At 42.6% G+C, this 21,475-nt stretch overlaps 1 protein-coding gene across 1 annotated transcript in view; it reads left to right on the forward strand.

Moving 5' to 3' along the window:
* The first annotated feature begins 2,016 nt into the window (after positions 1-2,016).
* Positions 2,017-21,475, forward strand: part of RSRC1 (arginine and serine rich coiled-coil 1) — a 344,630-nt gene continuing 325,171 nt past the window's right edge. The window contains exons 1-3 of the mRNA XM_075003869.1: positions 2,017-2,091; positions 14,257-14,453; positions 21,031-21,156. Coding sequence (XP_074859970.1) covers positions 14,266-14,453; positions 21,031-21,156 — 314 coding nt within the window. The 5' untranslated portion in view covers positions 2,017-2,091; positions 14,257-14,265. The remainder of the gene's footprint in view (positions 2,092-14,256; positions 14,454-21,030; positions 21,157-21,475) is intronic.

The raw sequence follows: 21,475 nt of genomic DNA on the forward strand, positions 1-21,475 counted from the left end.
GTTCGACCTTAAATAGTAACAGAAACACAAAATTTAAAAAAGCAGTTAAGAATGACAAATGCAACCCGGTGATTAACATTTTTATGTGACAAATAAAGGAATCAGATTAGACAGTATTACTGTATTTATCGCTAATACTGCCTTTCTCTTATTGTTTAAATCCTATTAAAATAACTTTTTAATCGGTGGGCTGTGTAGGATGCAGCTATTTTGCACCTTGGATAGAGTTCTAATAAATTATTCAAAATTGTTTATCTCTTGTTTGTGTATTGATTTTTTTATGACCTTTTCAAAGGGACTTTACATAAGAGTGTTTATTTACTATAATAGATATAGTATTTAGAATTTAATTAGCATTTCTCAGATCCATTTATGTGTGTCTTAGATACAATAGACAATAATTTACTTTTTCCAAGTTATAGCATTTAGAAGACAACGCTAATCAAGACATCATGCTGCCTATTGAAATACAGAGGACTTTAAGTTCAGTTTGTTCAGACTGATAGTTTTGATACTGCAAAGTACCGGCTTTGAGAAACGGAAACATCGTTGTGTCATATCGATTTTTTTGAGATTGTTTGGGAAGATTGTTATCACTGGACAAATTAAATGAATTCGCAGTTATTCTGAACTACAGAAATAAGACACGATGTTACTGTTAAAGTGACAAAGTGAGCCGAGAAGAGAACACATTTAAAATACTGAACTTTGGATGTTAAACCGTGGGAACAAACTTTTTTTTTTTTTTTAATTTCACATAGTTGACCAATTCCCGCCCTGGCAACACAGATTCTAAATCATATGTATAAAACTAACAACATTTTAAATACCAAATAGTCTCAGAACTTAAAAGAGAAGAAAGTGTCAACTCTTCGGTCTACAAGCTAGTCTGTGTTTTTGAAAATAACGTGGGGCCAATTGAAGCTGCAGATGAAAGTATGCTTGAAAGGTTCATTTAAAACGGTACATGTTTGAGGTGGGAATTTTGAGGGCATGTTTACTTAATATTATAGACAAGCTAATATCCAACTGCTGTGAAAATATTTAAATGGTTACAAAACTCCATGTTCATAGAAAGCGATCACCTCCTTTATTCATCCCACATATGTATACTCAATGCGTTCTGTATTCTCTCTCTCCCTATGGAGGAGGGGACCTTTTATGGAAAAAGAAGCAGCTCATGTTTTATAATATAACCAATCCCCAATCCAAAAAAGTTCGGTTAAAATAAATAAAATTGGAGACTTCGGCATCTTTTTAGCAGGCTCCATGAACTGAACTGTTGTGCTTAATCGCAGCTGTCTGTGAATAACCGAAGAACCTGTATAACAACAGCCCTCTCTCTCTCACTTACCCGCCACCCAGAAAGCGACCCAAAGCGCATAGCAGCTACTTTACTCCACCACTTCAAGTGCTTCGCCTTTATGGCAGAGAGGGGAAATGGATCCTTCTGCCTGGGGAAAAATATGTCAGGGTAGCAAGTAGTCCAGGAAATACTGAGCTTCTTTAATTACTTTTGGCTTAAATGAAAAACTATAAATTTTATTTCTCTCCCCCACTTCTTCCAGCAGCCCCCTTCTCCACCTCCCTCAAACACCACGAGTCAAAACAGTCTCTTAAATGAAAAACTAATTTGCACCCAACCTCAGAAAACCATCACCAGCTCCCAGGGAAAGAGAAACGCTGCGTTTTAAAGGAATTTGCAAATAAATCACCGCGATTTTAATCATAGTGCGCCTACAGAGACAGAGCCCTGTGATTTATTTATTCCAGCATTTTTGGCTACTAAAGAAGGGATATTCATTTTATCCCTCTCAGCTGCATTAAAAAGCCCGCACAGGCCGAGTGTACATTAATTAATTAATTTGTTGCTGTGATTATTATTAGATGAGCATTGCTAGCCTCGCTGGAGAGAAGCGCAGAGGCTTCAATCGATGTTTTCTGCATTCCCCAGCCCCGCTCTCAGCCTGGCTGCATGGATGAGCTCCGGGATGGCTTGGCCCTGCCTGGCGGCGGCACCCGGAAGGCGCTGAGCTCAAACCAGGCAGCCTTTTCCGGACTCTCGCGGGCCGGGCCGGAGGCGGGAGTCAGGTAACGGCGTCTGGGTCTGGGCCGCGCCGCTGCTGTTGCGGTGGGGGCTAAGGTATCCAGTGTGACTCAGGGGAAGCGCCGGGCTCTGCCGCACCGCGGTCTGGGCCCTGTCGACACGCGCAACGCGACCGGCCCCGCTGGCGGGAGGGGGGCAGTAGTCACCGTCCCGTAGAGAGGCCCCATTTCCTAGCCCCTCTCCCAAGGGGAAGCGAGGCCAGCGCCTGTCAGTTGCTACTTCCGGGAGGCTCCTGCCAGTGTTCAGTGGGCTCGGCGGGGGGAAGGTTTCGGGGCTGAGAACCACTGAGCCCCATGGCAACCCCTGTCTGTAATGCAATCCGTTGCAAGACCGGGGTGCAGCAGCAAGGCGGGCACCCTGGGCCTCTCGCTCCACCTACATCCCTGGGAGTGAGAGAAGTGTTGCAGAGGACTAGGCTTGTCCCAGTTATACCTAGCCGTCAAGTACTCCTCCCCCCCAGTTTTCAGGGCCTCTTGGTGATTTTGAATGAGCCCTGGGCTGGGTGGGTGGCTCACCCCCCACTCCGGGCCTCACTAAATGGAAGCAAGAGCTTAAACTGGACCTAGCTTTTGTGATCCTGTACGAGAAGGTTCTAGTTGGTTATTGTGTTTGGCTTGAGGTGAAGAGAATGGTTCAGAGAGAGCATAGTGGACGTGTTTGATTTCTGAAGAGCTCATATAAAGGGATGCACACAGATGTACTTGGCGCTGATTTATGGTAAAGAGTAAAATAAAGCTGTAAGTGACTCAAAACAGGATGGGTAAAGTCTAAGGCACTGCCTTGGTTAAGCAGAAAGAACTAACTTGTGTTGCAGGCATTAATAAATATTTGCTGTAATCTTAAAAATTTAAATGGTATAAAATTGACTCTTTCCAGAGCAGTTTTTACAGCATGCCTGAGAGAGAAATATTCTCACATTTGGTAACATTGCTGAAATTTTATTTCTGGACAGTTGGGAAGCCCTCTTGCATTGGTCTAATTTCTGATACAGTGTTACTCTCCAAATAAGTTGTCTTTAGTTTGCTTACCAAACACAGTGTTTCCTAGTAATTAGTTAATTTTTTAGTACTTAGTTACTAATACCACTGCTTCTGAAATAATCAAATGTATATTTCACTCTTTGTACTATTTTTTTCCATTTCACTTTGCTTGGGCAAGGAGAACAAAATGATTTTTTTCACTTCTGATATTTCATTTGCTGGGTGTGAGTACATTACAGACTTAAGTGGCCTAAGTCAGGTTGACTTACAACCACCAGAGTAGTTTTTGTGGTGGCTGATGTCTACAGTTCCCTACTTTTGCTGGTGCTGTATGTCCTCACCAGGTGTGCTTCCATTCATTGAAAAGGCTAGTCTTGATGTGTGTGTGCACCTGCACGTTCGCACTTATAGTCAGGGTTGTCACCTCCATATAGCTCCATGTGGGCAGCTACCCTTCCTAGCTTTTGCCTTCCCCAGGTGAGTGGGGGCCAACTGCTGAGACTTCTCCCCACCCCTCACTCCCCTCTCTGCCAGAGCAGGCCAGGCCAGCACAGGTTAGTAGGACATGGTAGAGTCAGGGGCAGCCAGACTAGCTGCTTTGTTTTCTTGTAAATTTCACATCTCCAGCATGGAGCTCACACATTGATAAAACATCTAACAGCAAATATGAGGAAAACAAGGCTTGTCTTCACAACTGATGGGGCAGCAGTTGATCCAGTGGAGGTCAATTTATCAAGTCCAGTGTAGACATAATAAATTGATTGTGAATTGCTCTCCTGTCAACTCTGGTATTCCACCTCAGTGATAAGTGGAAGGGGAGTTGATATGAGAGCCTCTCCCCTTGATGCACCACATTGAAAACACTGTGTTAAGTAGATCTAAGTACATTGAGTTCAGCTCTTCTTTTCACAAAGCTGAAGTTGCATAACTTAGTTTGCTCTCCTCCCGTAATGTAGATCTGCCTGCAGTGTATACACAGGTGCTGAGTCATCCTAACTACACTGACATAAACTCTGTGCCCCTAGTGGAGGTAGAGAAGTTATGTCAGTGTAGTATGGCACTTACATCAGTCGGACATGGCTGTATTACATACACTGAGGCAATTAAACAAAAAAGCAGTCACATAGCGCTTTAAAGGCTAACAAAATAAAAATATTTTTGTAGTTTTTAAAGTGCTACAAGACTGCTTTTTTGTTTCATTAGGATGCCAACTAACATGGCTACCTCTCTGTTACCTGAGGTAATTAGGTTGACATAAGCTACCTTATGTCAACCTAACTATAGTGTACGCCAGGCTAAAGGCTCTTACGGGCTAGAATGCTGCGGCATTTATTTGAATTCACAATACAAGGGGATGGTTTAAAATACATGTGTTTTTTTTTTTTTGGAAACTTAAAAAGCAATGTCTACACTAGAGGATTCTGTTGAGAACTTGTGAAGCATCCACGCTAAACATGCGTTCTGTCAACAGAACTCAGCACTTTTGTCAACAGCCTTCTGCCTCTCCCCTGTAAGGCAGAACACCTTTCTTGACCGAATCGGTCAACAAAAAGGCTGTGTGGATCCTCCAGGGGGCACTTTGTCAACATGCAGGGCTTCTGGGTCAGCGGGCAGCCCTGTCTACTATGCTTCCAGTTGGCTGTTCTGTCAAGAGAGCGGTTGGGCACTCCAGGCACTCTCTGTTGACAGAACATATTGTCAGAGCAGCCTGCTTTTGTGTGGGAAGATGCGAGTGAATGAGGCAGAGACTACAGGAAGAGCCAGAATGATCTTGCAGTTAAAAACAACAAGAAGTCCTGTGGCACCGTATAGACTAACCGATATTTTGGAGCATAAGCTTTCGTAGGAAAAGACAAGCAGGTCTTTGCCCATGAAGGCTTATGCTCCAATAGGGTTAGACTATAAGGTGCCACAGGACTTCTTGTTGTTCTTAAAGATACAGACTAACTTGGCTAGCCCTCTGATACTTGCAAGACAGTTAAAATCTGCCTTGGAGAATTGGATTCTATCCGTTTCTGTGGTGCTTAAGAACCAAATTTTTTCGAGTGGTCATGAATTGTGTTTCTCATTCTAATTGTATTCCATCCTTCTTTAGCACTTTTGGAGTTGGATATGTCCAAGTGTTTAGCACTCTCAGTTGTAGCTGATGTCAAAAGGGGCTGTGCTTTGAACAGATGTGCTGTGTAATGCTATGTACTCTGGAAAAAAGAAGTCTTTTGTCTCAAATTGGGCACCCAAATTTAATGGATACTGACCTTAGTGTCTGTGGGGATAATATACTGTCGTCTTGAAGAGATGTTTTTGAAGCACTGTGATATTGTAATCATACACACTATAGAAAAGCCTATGAGAAAGTTATTAATTATGCTTCAGAGCAGGGTTTGAATAATAATGTAGGGTAAATAAGGCATAGTGCCACCTGTTGTAAAGCATTTTTAAAAGAATTAAAAAATATACCTTGGTTAGATTTGTTAGCTGGCTTAGGAAAAGTTATTTTTCTTCTAAAACTGTTTTAGTGGGTTACTGTGTGCAATTGATTTTACAAATTAATAGTGTTACTGCTCATTTATGTAGTCTGCTTCATTAGTTTGATATAATTCTAGATTGAATTTTAGGTTTGTAATAAAGAAGTGTATTTAAAAAGCTCAGTGGATGATGTATATGCTGAAGTGTAATGCCATGAGTCAGAACAACATACATATCGAATAGCAAATATCTCATTAGTAATGTGTCTCTTGTATTCAGTGTTTCCCTGTTCTATATTTCCTCAGTCTTGCTGTCATGATCTTTTAATTTACGGAATTGTAAATGAAGTAATGTTTGTTTAAATAAGATAAAATTGGAACCTAAAATATAGCTTCACTACTTATCTTGACCTTACTCAAAAGTCAATTTCAGCATAGAATAAATTGCTTTAATCATGAACTTGAAACACGTTTTACTTGTAAAAAATTGCCATCTAACAATATTCTGGCAATATGAAGTGATGATGTTTTTTGGCGGGGACATGCTGTTGGGAGTTGTAGATGTTTCAAAAGTGACTTGTTCATAATGTGCTGACCAAAGGTCCAGTCCTACAAGGTATTGAAGGCTGAAGCAACTGGGAGCTGATGTCATTGCAGAGCACCTTGGAGGATCTGGTTCTTGTTCTGTGTTTTGAAGACTTCTTAGAATCATAGAATGCTAGCACTGGAAGGGACCTTGAGAGGTCATCAAGTCCAGCCCCTGCCCTCATGGCAGGACCAAGTAGTGTCTAGGCCATACCTGACAGACATTTATGTAACCTGTTCTTAAATATCTCCAGAGATGGAGATTCCGCAACCTCTCTATGCAATTTATTCCAGTATTTGACCACCCTGACAATTAGGAACTTTTTTCCAATGTCCAACCTAAACCTACCTTGCTGCAGTTTAAGCCCATTGCTTCTTGTTCTATCCTCAGGGGCCAAGAAGAACAAGTTTTCTCCCTCCTCCTTATGACGCCCTTTTAGATACCTGAAAAATGCTATCATGTCCCCCCCCCTTAATCTTCTTTTTTCCCCAAACTAAACAAGCCCAATTCTTTCAGCCTTCCTTCATAGGTCATGTTCTCTAGACCTTTGATCATTCTTGTTGCTCTGTGCTGGACCCTTTCCAATTTCTCAACATCTTTCTTGAAATGCAGCACCCGGAACTGGACACAGTACTCCAACTGAAGCCTAACCAGTTTTGCTCTTTTTGCAACAACATCACACTGTTGACTCTTATTTAACTTGTGCTCCACTATAACCCCTGGATGCCTTTCTGCCATACTCCTTCCTAGACAGTCGCATCCCATTCTGTATGTGTGAAACTGATTGTTCCTTCCTAAGTGGAGCATTTTGCATTTGTCTTTATTAAACTTCATACTGTTTACTTCAGACCATTTCTCCAATTTGTCCAGATCATTTTGAATTTTGACCCTGTCCTCCAAAGCAGTTGCAACCCCTCCTAGCTTGGTATCATCTGCAAACTTAATACGTGTACTTTCTTTGCCAATATCCAAATCATTGATGAAGATATTGAACAGAACTGGTCCCAATACAGACCCCTGCGGAACCCCACTTGTTATACCTTTCCAGCAGGATTGAGAACCATTAGTAATTACTCTCTGAGTACGGTTATCCAGCCAGTTTTGCACCCACCATATAGTAGCCCCATCTAAGTTGTATTTGCCTAGTTTATTGATAAGAATATCATGCAAGACCATATCAAATGCCTTACTAAGGTCTAGGTATATCACATCCACCGCTTGTCCCTTATCCACAAGGCTTGTTATCCTATCAAAGAAAGTTATTGGATTGGTTTGACATGATTTGTTCTCTGCAAATCCATGCTGGCTGTTCCATATCAGCTTACCACCTTCCAAGTGTTTGCAGATGATCTCTTTAATTACTTGTTCCATTATCTTTCCTGGCACAGAAGTTAAACTGACTGTTTTCTGCGTTGTTCTTATTCCCCTTTTTATAGATGGGCACTATATGTGCCTTTTTCCAGTCTTCTGGAATTTCTCTTATCTCCCATGATTTTCCAAAGATGATAGCTAATGGCTCAGATACCTTCTCCGTCAGCTCCTTGAGTATTCTAGGTTGCATTTCATCAGGCCCTGGTGACTTGCAGATGTCTAACTTTCCTAAGTGATTTTTAACTTGTTCTTTTTTTATTTTATCTTCTAAACCTACCCCTTTCCCACTAGCATTTACTATGTTAGGCATTCATTCTGCAGACTTCTCAGTGAAGACCAAAACAAAGAAGTCATTGAGCATCTCTGCCATTTTCAAGTTTCCTGTTAGTGTTTCTCCTTCCTCACTGAGCAATGGGCCTACCCTACCCTTGGTCTTCCTCTTGCTTTTAATGTATTTATAAAAAGTTGTCTTGTTTCCCTGTATGCCCGTAGCTAATTTGAGCTCATTTTGTGCCTTTGCCTTTCTAATCTTGCCCCTGCATTCCTGTGTTGTTTGCCTATATTCATCCTTTGTAATTTGCCCTAGTTTCCATTTTTTGTATGATAACGCAAGATCTCCTGGGTAAGCCAAGGCAGTTTTTTGCCATTTTTTCTATCTTTTCTACACAGCAGAATAGCTTGCTTTTGGGCCCTTAATAATGTTCCTTTTGAAAAACTGCCAACTTTCCTCCATTGTTTGTCCCCTCAGTCTTGCTTCCCATGAGACCCTACCTGCCAACTCTGAGTTTACCAAAGTCCACCTTCCTGAAATCCATTGTGTCTATATTTTTAATACTTGCATCTCCATTACAGATACTTGAAATTTTTTTGGCTTTCCACAGCCAAATACTGTTTTTTGCCTGGGAACTTGACGTACAAAAGGGATACTGGAGTTTGACTGGTATTGCAGCTTTAGCTAACTATGTACTGTTGTGTTTTGGGTTGTGTGACGGGTAGATCTGATTGTTATCATAATAACTGAGTTAGATTATTGGGGTCTTAGCCCAACCACTTATGGTTGGTAATTTGTGGAATGAGATGGAATAAATGGAAAAGCAGCTCTCTATTCAAGCAATTTCTTCCTAAACTTGGTGACTCCAAACAATATAACACATACTTTTAATTGTATAATCCTGTCTAATCTCTTTTGTAAAAAAACAAACAAACAGACAGACAAACTATAATTTGGACATTTGGACTTTTTTGGCCATGTTCCAACATAGCCTAATGTTTTAGTGAAAAGATTGGGACTGTTTTGAATGGCAAAGTTGTGAAATATTTGGCTAATCTTCTAGTAGCACTGTAGGTAAGTCATCTTCCAAACATGAAGGACTTTAGTTTCCACAGAATTCTTTGTGGAAAGCCCAGACTCTCAGCAAATGGAAGCAGCAGTTTGATTCTGTAATCACTGAATTCCTTGTACAGAATTTTGCAAATTCCTGATTCGCTAGATTTGAAAAGTTGTCTTCAGTATTTGATCACTTGGTGATTATAAGTGATTTTTTTGAGCAACATTACTTAAAGTTAGAATAGAATTAACTGTTAAGAATGGGTCAAATCCAGACAATATCTGGCATTCCTGTTCAGCTCCAGGACAGTATTCATCAAAATGGGAGTACAGTCCAGACAAATTAATGTTTAACACCATAATGATAACTTTTGTTCAGTTCTTTTAAGAAGTCTAATAATACTGAAAGCGTCTTGGCAACTCCCTTTTCATTGGGCCCTCCAAAGACACAGCTCTTTCATGAATCTCCAGGTTTCTCTTTCATATCTATTATATTTCTATTCCTGTCTTAATGTTTTTTTAGTGCATTATATTTGTCAAATATACACACCCCATAAACTAATGTTGGCAGCAAGGTCTGGTTGCATCATGCAATTCAAAGGTAATTGTTAAGTGGAAAAGTATTACTTTTCACTTCAGTGTGGAAGAGAAGATATGTGGTCAGAGTCCATCCCTTTGTACAGCATACTCAAATACTGTTTGCTCACTGAGGTTTTATAAAATTAAAAGTTTTAAAACAATGTTGAGTGCTTAAAGTTCTTTAGACTGCAGCTTTCTCAAGCAAAAGCCTTTCATGAATCATTCAGTGTTTACAAATTGCAGTAGGTGCCACTCTCTTTACTTAGTATCAGAGAGGTAGCCGTGTAAGTCTGCATCTTCAAGAACAAGAAGAAGTCCTGTGGCACCTTTACAGACTAACAGATATTTTGGATCATAAGCTTTCATGGGCAAAGACCCGCTTCATCAGATGCTCTCTTTACCTGTGCTCCATACTTAATTTATGATAGGAAAAAGGTGCCATGGCACAAGTAAGCGGTGTTGGACCTTCTCCTGGCATCTACATGACATGTAATGATGCAACAAGCCCAGAGATCATGGGGCTATGGACAGCCAAATTTAGAAGAGTTGGAGCTCAGCTCTGGCAAACTATCACACAAATAAAGCACTTTCTGTTCTGCAACCCCACTGCTCTTTATGGTCGTGACTACTGTCTGTCCCATCTATTCATAGCCCCATTAATTCACACGGCCTGGTTAAGACCTTCCTCTACTGTGAAGTTACTCAGGTTCTTGATTATTTTCTCAGAGCTCAAATTGTGATTTCTTTGCAGAATAAAAGTTCTTCAGTCATTGTACCTATTTTGACCAATCTCACATGCCACAGAATCTGAGCCATGTTGGCTAAGTCTGTGGATTCATCAAGCTGCTGTGCCAAATACTGACTTCTTAACTTGCTCTGTCAGCTGGAAATTTTCTGCAAGATCACAAGTGCATCAGTGGATGGTATTATTTGATACAGGAATGGCTTTCATTGCTACCATTTCTTGGTTCTCAGTCATAAATCCACACATATCTATTGCTATTGGAAGTAGAAAGGTCTTGCCAATGCTTTTTTGCTTGCCTGTATTTTACAACTTGCCTGACCAACAAATGAGATGCTTTCAAAGGGTTATCCAGGAATAGTTGATTTTCAGGCTTTTTTTTTTGTCTAATTCCTCTTGTTACCAAAGAAAAATGTTACATCTCTTACTTACAAATTTTGGGGTCTTGTTTTCTAAACATCTCAGCAGTTTCCCTTTTCTCATAGTTTTATTTACTAACAAGTAAACACATGACACGCTATAGCTGGAGACATTTTGTGGTAATATTGAGGCAAATACTAATAAATTTTAACTATTATTGTATTGTCTACTTCCTTGTTTAGATTTATTAAAATAATCTTCAGTTAAAATAGTGGCCATTGTGGATTTGTCAAGAATAAATCATGCCAATCCCTCCTGATTTCTTTCTTTGACAGAGTATCTGGTGTAGTGAATGGGGTGACACTGTAGATGTGGTGATCTAATTTTTAGAAAGGCTTTTGACGGTCCCACATTCTTATAAGCAAACTAGGGAGCATGGCCTTGATGAAGTTACGTTAAATGGTTCAAAACTGATTGAAGTATTGTATTCAGATGAATTATGAATGGTTTGCTGTCAAAGGTGGTTGTGGAAAATGATGTATGTAGTGTGGTCCTTCAAGGATGTGGCACACTCTCCACTTTATGGAGGATGCCATGTTGGGAGGGGTTCCTAGCCTGTTGGAGGTCAGGATTAGAATTCATATGGCTGTGACAAATTGGAGAATTGGTCTGAAATCAACAAGATGAAATTCAGTAAAGACAAGTCCAAGGTTCTCCAGCTAGGAAGGACAAAATCAAATGCACAGCTAGAAGATGAAGAGTGACTGGCTAGGCAGTAGCACTGTAGAAAAAGATATTACATTTATAAGCTACAAAAAATGAAAAGGTAACATTCTGTGGTACATTACAGGAATATTTTATGTAGGACCAGGGATGTACTTTCCCGCTCAGCCATAGAGGAGTATGTTCCGTTCTGGGCACCACACATTTTAAGAAAAACAGGAAAAGGGTCCAGAGGAGAGCAACACAAATGATAAAATCCTTTAGAAAATTTGGCTTGTGAGGAAAGTCTGTTATCTGGCTATGTTTAGTCTTGGGAAGAGAGGATAGACAGGGACCTGCTAAGTTTTTAAATATATTATTTTTGTATGTTTGCTGAAAGTAGGACAAAAATAATTGGCTTACTCTTTAGCAAGGGAAATTTAGGTTAGATATTAGTAAAAACTAGGGTAGTTAAACCCTGTAATGGATTTCCAAGAGGTTGTGGAATCCCATCCATGGACATTTTTAAGGACCTCTTAAACAAACTGTCAGGTATACTTGGACTTGGGTCGTTGCAGGGGGCTGGACTAAATTACCTTTTGGCATCCCTTCCAGGCTTACATTTGTATGATTCCATAAATCTATGATCTTCACACAAATGTTTCTTACATGTCGTTTAGAACTTAGTAATCATTGTTACAGTGTTGACATGCATCTGTGTCTCCATCAGCTACCTTTTCCTATCTACTAGTGCTGGTGCTGCTTCTCTGCTAGTGGCACAGAGAACCTCTCTTTGCCCTCTGCTCCAGCAGGACTTCCTGAGAAATGATCCTCTAGTTTGAAGTCACTTGGCTGAAGACTGCCTACAGGAGAAGAGGGTTAAGAGAGATTTCTTGTCTAGGTAGCAGCATAAATATGCAAAGACACAGGTGATCTTTCCAAGTAGTTCAGTAGTCTCTTAATGAGGGGAGGGGAAACCTCCAAACCAGTATATTGATTTAGTTTTGTTCCCAAATACGTGGAGCAAAACCTCCTGATTTGGGAAGCACTGCTTTAGATGACCATATTTGAGAAGCTTCTTTGTTTCCATTTTTCTGCCCCTTCACTGCAGTGTGGGTTCTGCCCGTTAGGTAATGAAAGGTATGGGGATGGGCGTAGGTTGGATGCTAGGAGGATACTAGTGGAATTCAAAGGGCAACACTAGGAAAATCAGGATTTGTAATTCTTCACCATTGGTCAAGGGTTAGATAGTATTGTGGCAAAAATACTTCAACCCTTTCTACTCTACAGCTTCCACCATTGCCATTAATGGAGAATTATGAATCCTAATTTCCTAACGTAGAGGTAAGCAGAGAGTCCCAAAATAATTGCTAATTTTTGTGGAAAAAGGCTCCATGTTAAGTGCTAGTAATCTGAGGTGAGAAATCTAGTATCTTGAGTAAGTGGAAATGGTGATACAGTAGGGTCTCAACATTTGCAAGGGTTCTGTGTTGAGAACCCTTGGGAACGTTGAATTGTGTGAATATGGATGGGGGCTTGGAGCCTTGGGAAAGCTGTGGCTCCTGCCCTGGGCCGCGGGAGAAGCTGCGGTTGTCGGGGCTTCCTGCCCTGAGAAGCCGTGGTTGCTGGGGCATAATATTTCTTTAATCATAAACTGACAGCAATAAAAACTGAGTTCTTAGGAGTTCCAGAGTAAGAAAAGATTATTGTATCTCCAACAGTTATATGAATGGCAATTTTTTAAAGCCTTATCCAAATGTATAAACATTGAAACTTTATCCAAGTAAACACTTTGGGGATCAAGAAACATGCCTAAAGTTTAATATTTATAGCTCTGGTTTTGGAGTACAAATCCAGACAAATTTAAATGGTTTAAGTGAATCAGGCTAACTTTAAAAGAGCTTCCATCCTCTGATAATGTAACTTAAAATTTTCAGAGAAACTCTTGTGTATACTTTAAGGAATGTTCATGATTTAACAGAAGATAATTACATTGGTAGAATATAACAGGTTAACATTATGTAGACAATAAAGTTGCATTACTACATCCTTTTTTGCTGTATTGGAAATTAAACAAATAAGCAATACTGCAGTATTAGCTAAGAATGTTCTAACAAGGTCTCTGGTATTAGAGTTGTTCATATATATAACCTAACACGGTTTACCCCACCACAGAGGGTTCTGATCAATTAGTATTTGAGTAAGACGGAAAATGACTAGAAACAAAATAAAGATAAAATGCAACAGTTTGGTGTAGAAACCAGTTATTACCAGAATTTGTTGATTGGTGTTAATTGGCTTGTAAAGGGATATAGAAGCTTGTAGTAAATTTAATACCATAATAGTTTTAAGTCTAAAATACTTATGAGGTAAATTTCATTTTAAAGTGTTGACTGACAAATATAAGGCTGCTGATAACTGTTGTACAAAATGGCTAGGTACCAGGAACTTTAAAGGGTGGATTTGCTGGAGCAGGTTCAGCGGAGGGCAACAAAAATGATTAAGGGGCTGGAGCACAACACCTGTGAGGATAGGCTGAGAGATTTGGGTTTGTTTAGTTTACAGAAGAGAAAACTTAGAGGTGATTTAATAGCAGCCTTCAACTTCCTGAAGGGGAGCTCTAAAGAGGAGAGTGAGAAACTGTTCTCAGTGGTGTCAGATGACAGAACAAGGAGTAATGGTCTGAAGTTGAAGAGGGATGGGTGTAGGTTAGATATTAGGAAAAACTACGTCACTGGGAGGGTGGTGAAGCACTGGAATGCGTTGCCTAGAGAGGTGGTGGATTCTCCATCCCTCAAGGTTTTTAAGTCCCAGCTGGACAAGGTCCTGGCTGGGATGACTTAGTTGGGGGGTGATGGGGGCTGGACTCGATGACCTCCTGAGGTCCCTTCCGCCCCTATGATTCTGTGTGATTCTGAATTTTCTCTCTTCCCTTGCTGTCCATTGTCACCAAGCAATAACTTGTACAACAACAGTATTAATTACGGGCTTATAAAAATGCATGCATTTTATAATTTTGTTGCTGGTTTTTAAATAGATTGTAAGAATGGGGCGTCGTTCATCAGATACTGAAGAAGAAAACAGGAGTAGAAGAAAAAAGAAACACCGTAGACGTTCATCTTCAAGTAGTTCTTCAGACAGTAGGACATACAGCCGTAAGAAGTCAGGAAGGAAGTCAAGGTCAAGATCACAGTCTCGAGATCTCCAGTCTCGTTCACATTCTTATGAAAAAAGGTGAATTTATAATACTTCACTGAGTGCTACTTTTGTTTGTAAATGGGACTCTTTCATTTATACACCAAGGCTAAGAATATTTGAATACAGTGCATATTTTGGGTAATTGTTGTGCAAAGTCTGCCTAACATCCATTTTAGGCTTTCAGAGCAAAATTATGAGTCTTGCATGATACTGTTGTTTTTCCAGAAACTTACAAATGTTGCTGGTGTAAATGTAGTTTAAAAGTAACTTTCTATTTTAAAAAACAAGCATCAAACCTCACCAGATTTTTGAACTGTGAATTTGGATTTTTTTTTTTTTTGAGAGGCCTAATAATTTATGCATTGACTTCACCTTAAATAGTTTCACTGAGTTAATCATAAACAATTTTGGGTCTCTGTGGCTGCTAGCTTAAAACAAATTGACACTAACCAGCAAATGGCAGGGTTTAATGTGCTTTACAATTAATATTTACACTAATTTAAAAATGTTGTTTTGTGTTACATTTGTTACCCTTTTGTGATGTGGGGGAAACATACAACAGTTCAGTCTGTGCTCAAGAAACAAACACCTCTTCTAGCTTCTGCTTAGTGTAAAATCTCTCCTCCTTCTGGGTGATGACCAAGAAGGTGGTATTGAGCTGTTCCAAACAGCACCTAATCGCTACAGATATCTTGGATGCCTCTTAATCTGGCTTCAGATAGGCAGGGAACAAGATTGTGCTAGTTGCACTGATGAAGCCCATTTTTAGGTGGTGAAGGTGAGATCAGTGTAACTTATACTGCCATATTTGACATAACTGATCCAAATTGACTGCTGAACGAGTTAAGATTTTATGATATGAATAAACAGAAGTGCACATATCTAATCTTATTCTTTTCTAATCAGTTGTAAGTCAGGATGGGTAAGTCCTGCTTTTTCCCCCGTATGCTTAGACAGACATGGAATCCCTTAGGCCTAGTTGTTTTTTTGGGCCTACTTAGCAGCTACACAGAGCCTGTAGGGGATATAGTAAGATGACATGGGCTTTGCTGCCAAAAATATGCTGATGACATGCAGCTTTATGGATCTCTTTCGTCTAGTGCAGTCAGGGATCTCTCACAGACAAAACAGAGCTTGAGGGAGCTTGGAGTCTGGATGAAGACCAGCATACTTAAATTGAATCCAGAAAAGGCCAAAGTATTTGCTTTGAGATGCTGGCTATCATTTTTGCCTCACTCTCTGTTGAGGGCATTTGCACGTGACAGTTAAGATGATGATATTGTGTCTCAGGGATGAGAATATAGCATGATCCTTAAAAACTGAATAGCAGCAGTCAATAAGTGGAGTATGAAGGGTTGGAGAGAGGTTCTGGAGGTCAAGTTTAAGCTGTTGGGTAAAAGATTTTGGTCCAAGATGGTGATATTCTCTGAAGTGCTTCTAGTTCTATGTGCAGAGCTAGTTGTTGGACAAGCAGAATAGTAGGCTCTCAATGTATGAGTTAGAAGATAATTTTTGGAGGAAGGATTTAGGATTATTAAGTACCGAGGAACTGTTTGAGAAAGGAGGAATCTTTACAAGAAGGATGGGCTCCTGCTGAATCAAAAAAGAGCCAGGTTGGTGGTATGTAAATTCAGAAAGACTGTAGAGGAGTTTTTAAGTAAAGGGCTTGGGGAGGTCCATAAAAGCTCATTCAGACAGACGCAACCATTAGAGGAGGATTTATTGAAAGAGACACTCTGAATGCTAGTAAAGAGGAGAGGAGAATGTTGAGAAAGTAACGGTAGATGTTGATAGTTGTGCAAGACACACCTTCACCACAGCATTCTCCAAAGAATCGGGATGAAAGGAAATTAAACAGCATGTTAAAAGCAATAACTTTTTGAACAAGACTAATTCTAGTGTAAACCTCTCCTGACTGCCCACTCATCAGTCTTTGCTGTATTCATTAGTTGTTGTGTGGTAATAAATGATTATTCTGATAGGTGCTCTGTAAATACATCGCCGTGATAGTGACATTGTTCTGGTTCATTCACCAATGGATTTGTTGTTGGTAATTTCGTGAAAATCAGCTATCCTTGCTGATCATTTATATTTTTTAGCTGTCTTTGATATTATTAACCACAAAGTTTAGTTGAAACAAATGTAAACCTAGTCAAAGATATATGGAATTGTTCCAGTGTTTCTATTCTTTTGTGCAACAGAGTTTGGTGTTGGCTTATCAGGCCATAGGACCCTTGTATTTACTAAGACTGTTTTTTTGCTCACTTGTTTTAAGTGTATGTGAGGTCATTGAGGCTCTGTCTACACTAGGGAGTTTGTCAACAAAACCCACGGAGCATCCATATTACAAATGCATTCTGTCGATATTAAATCAAAGGAACACAGCACTTCTGTTGACAGGGTTCTACCATTCTACCACGAGGCAGAATGCCTTTCTACAGAATCTGTTGACAGAAGGTCAGTGTGGATGCTCTGGGGGGCCTTCTGTTGACTGGTAAGTCCTCCATGGTGCTGGCAAGCTGGCTCAGGGGGATGCCCTGTCCACAGCAACCCCAGGTCTATGCTCTCCACCTCTGGCCATCCTTAAAGGTACAGGGAGCCCTGGAAGCTCCCATGGCAGGGAAGCAGTCCAGCAGCAGGCTGCTCTTTACCATGCTGCAGAGCCACTCCTACCAGGTGCTCCCACTGAGATGACAGAGAGCCAGTCATCATGTGACACCCTCCTGCCCCCCACCCTCCAGGCCCAGCCAGGGACCAGCTGGAGGGATCCCAGGAGCCCCGGGGAACCCACGGCTGCTGGCTCTCCTCCCAGAGCTCCTCCTGGGCACAAAAGTTTCCAGGCCATATTATGCAGGACCTCCTGGTCCTGTGGGGCAAGGAGCACACTCTTCTGAATCCGTTGGCCACGAAGAGGAATGGCCCATCATAGGCCTCGCTGGTCACTGCCCTAGTGTCATGGAGCAGGTGCGGGCAAAGGTGAAGGAGCTGCACCAGGGCTACACAAGGCCTGTGATGCACAGTGCAGGTTAGGGGCAGGACTGGCCACCTGCCCCTATTATACGGAACTCCACCAACTCCTGGAGGGTGGCAACACCTCCCTCCGACTGCCACCATGTATATGGCTGAGGAGGCTGCCCCCGTGCCCCCTATGCAGCCAAAGGCCAAGGAGGAGGCAGAGCACCCTGGGACCGTACGCCTGCTCGAGCTGGAGGCAGGCTTGGGGTCGAAGGCCAGTGGCAGCACCGTGGTGATTGCCTTGGACTCGGGACCTTCCAGCCAGGCCACCTCCAGGATGTCTCTATATTCAAACAACCCTCCGGTAAGACCTCCATGTGTATGTCCTGGCTTAGGGCATGGGGGCAGGTGCACATGGAGCATGCCTCATGGGCTGGCTTATGTGGGACCTTGCACGGTAGGCCTGGCATGTGGAACCATGTTCAAAGCAGCATGTCCCACCTGAATCCAGCAGGCAACCTCCAGGTGTGGGTGCCAGACCCATGGAGGGGTGTGTGCTGCCAGCCCCAGCGCAGCTGGAAGCAGGCTAGCAACATGGGCACCGGCCTGACCCCAGACACACCAAGGAGGGTGGCTCCCAGCATGCGGGCATGCCTGCAGGCAAGAATCAGCACCTGCTCCCATGAACAGCTTTGCGAGTTGTATATGTCGGGGTGGGGGCGGGGAGGGTCAGGCTGCACCTCAATCACCTGCCACCCATGTGGGGATACCTTTGTGGCCAGACCTCCACCTTGACTGCTAGCCCATTGAGCGGAGGGAGGGGAGCCTGCAACAGTCAACCCGGTCCCAGAGACACCATGCAGTCCATGGGCAGCCTGCCCAACTGTGAAGGGCACACATGCCTGTGCACCTGGGATATACCTGTCCCGTGGCCTGCGGGGTGCTGGTTGCTGCTCTCTGTGGGAGGCAGGGTCCATCTGCCTAGTGTAGGGTTTCATAAGTCAGGGCGTGAGGGAGCAAGCAGTGTCCCCCACAGTGCAGCTGCTGGTAGGTGATGTAGGTGCCTGCCTCCATCCTCTGGCACAGGCTGGAGTCATGTGTCCAGTCAACCACCCGATGTACACATCAAGGAACTGTCTGTGGTGGTTGACCAGGGACTGCAGCACAATGCAGCAGTATCCTTTTCTGTTGCTATACTTGGCTGCACTGTGGTCTGGCCATGGATGGGGATGTGGGTCCCATCGATCGCTCCAAAGCAGTTGAGAAACTCCAGTGTGGTGAATATGGACACAACCAGGTCCATGTCTATGAGATGGACAACCTTTTGTAGCAGGATGGTGTTGACTGTCATGACCTGCAAGGGGAGGAGACCACACACGTCAGAGATTGAGGGAGGGAGTCCCCTGCCCCGTGCTGTCCCTCCCTGAGCTCCCCAGGAGTCCTCCTGGAGAGGCTCCCCTTCCACCCCACAGCAGCAGGTCTGTGCGAGGGTGGGACGGTGTGGTCCCCCGGTGACAGGACTTCCCCACCCCCAGCCTCGCCCCTTGCACCTCCCCCCAACTTCCTGAGGGCCTCCTTGAGTGGGACAACCCTTCTCCCCTCCACGCAGGACTGGAAGCCCAAGAGTGCTTTACCTGCGTAAGGGTGGCCGTGACGGTGGACTTTTCCTTACTGAACTTGTTCCTGATGGAGCGGCAGCTGTCAGGGGTGGCAAGCTTCCACAGGGCGATGGTGATCTGCTTCTCTACAGGGATGGCAGGCTGCTGCTGGGTGTCCTGTCTCCAGAGGGTGGGACAAGAGGCACAGAGCTCCAGAAAGGTGCCCTCCTACATTCACAAGTTCTGGAGCCACAGATAGTTGTCCCACTGCCTCATGACCAGCCAGTCCCACCAGTCTGTACTGGTGCTATGCCTCCAGACCTGCTGGGTGTGAGCCCTGCACTAGCTGTGCTGTACCTTGAGGAGGCAGGCAAGCCTCAGCATGGCTGGGGAATGTGCCTCGGGGGGTGGGGGGTGTCCCTTTAAGGGAGCGCCTTGCTGGGGCTCCTGGAAGGGTTTGATGGCCATGTGACCCTGTGTGACAGTGTTCCAGGGGTGGTTCTGTTGAGAGAGTGGCCAGGTAGTCTGACTGATCTGTTGACAGAGTGATCCCCTTTCGTGTGTGGCCACAGTTTGTCAACAGAAGTTTTGTCGGAAGATATCTTCTGACAGTAACTTCTGTCAACAGATTGTGCTACTGTGATAGGTTGTGATGTCTTCAATAGGAGTAGAACACACGCAGTTCTACATGTCTATGTGCCATTGGATCCAGCTGTTGTAGTTGATTTATTGACTTAGTGTTTTGCTAACTTTGTGGGGATCAAATGAAGTTTAACTGACTGTAACTGAATCATTTAAAATGGATTGTGGTTATGTGCCAAGTTCCCCCTAATTTACACAGCTGTGCAGTCATGTTATTTCCTAGCAAGCCCTGCAAAAAGGCTCAGGGCTGTAGCATGAAAAGAGATCTCTACACAAGCCCTGAAGCTGCCAGAGATGGTGAGGAGTAGCCTGTGCCCACCAGCCCCAGCACAGAGAAGCTGGGACTGGCGGGGAGTTGCCTCAGCCAGTGTGTGTGGGTGGGGTGCCCCTTCCTGCTGGCCCCAGCGTGAAACCACCTCTCCTAACCAACCCCAGCAGGGAGGCACTCAGATAAATCTGTTCTCCAGCCCCTTGCCTCATGTTGAATCACCCTCCCACCCTGAGCACCCTCCTGCACCCCAAAGCTCTCATGCCCAGTGTCTAAAACCTCAGCTGGAGCCCTCACATTCCTACACTCCAACTCTTTGGCACTGGCTGGAGCCCCCTCCCCCACTCAGAACTCCTTGGCCCCATGAATTTTGTTCTGTGCATCAGTTTGAAGGTGATGTGATGCGCATGACTTCCATGCTGGTGCACATAAGAAAATTCATTCTGCTCAGGGGTGGAAAAAATTAGAGGGAACACTGGTTATGTTGCTAACTTTCAAGAAATGACTAAAAGACATGGTGGGATGTTGGCTATTTCTGTGCAGGTAGTTTGCCTTTCGTTATGTGGTTTTTGGCTCCATTTGTTTCCTACAAACAAGGAAACGTGATTCTGTCACAATGTCATGGGATGAATTGCCCATACCGCCATCTGTTCTGTTCATGCCTTCTTGGCTGCCTGTCATTGGCCACCTGTCATTGGGGGATAGGATGCTTGGCTAGATGGACCTTTGGTTTGGTGGAGTGTGGCTCTTCTTACATGCCTATGACACAGAACCTGTGATTTTTGCCATTTATTTCAGTTTACTGTACAGAACTATTTATATGGACCCTGCTGGTGTGGATTAACAATTTGTTTGCTTTGATATAATCATCTTTGTAATGGGACCAGATCAAAGCAAACTAAAAAAAATTGTTAATGTGTGGCAGCTGATCAAAGCAAACTAACAAACTTTTAATGAGTAACAGTAAGGTCTACATAAGCAGTACATTGCTTTGCTTCGATCAGTTATCTTACCTGTTAACCCCTACTTGGTGCTATGGATTCCCTCTTACTATTGTAATAAAAGTGAACAATAGCTTGTCCTTTTAAAACTCACATTGATAGGTGTTTTATTAAAGCAGTAATGTGCTAATAACTCATTATTATTTCAGGCGCAGACATCGATCTAGCAGTAGCTCTTCATATGGATCCAAAAGAAAACACAGTCGTAGTCAATCAAGGGGCAGAGGAAAATCCTATCGGTCTCAAAGATCAAGATCCAAGAGTAGAACAAGAAGGTATGATTGTTTTCATTTCCCCCTGCTTTCTCTCCTCCTAGGAAAAAATAATAGTCATATAATCATGTTTTCAGTTTAATTGATTTTCCCCTATATTTTTATGAAGAAATGCTATGTTATGGTGGATTCATTTAAAATAATTAAATTTGTATCTGGTTGTTTAAAATATTCTAAAAGCAAATTAAGATTTTAGATTCCAGCTGAAATAGTTTTAAAAAATGTATTTTGATTATTAGAATTTAGCTAGAATCTGTGATGACTTGGCAATAATATGTCACAGAGAGAGAATTGTGAGAAGTTGATAAATCAGTGCTAGGAG

Source organism: Carettochelys insculpta, chromosome 10 (genome assembly GCF_033958435.1).
Source record: "Carettochelys insculpta isolate YL-2023 chromosome 10, ASM3395843v1, whole genome shotgun sequence".
In the NCBI taxonomy this organism is placed as follows: Eukaryota; Metazoa; Chordata; order Testudines; family Carettochelyidae; genus Carettochelys; species Carettochelys insculpta.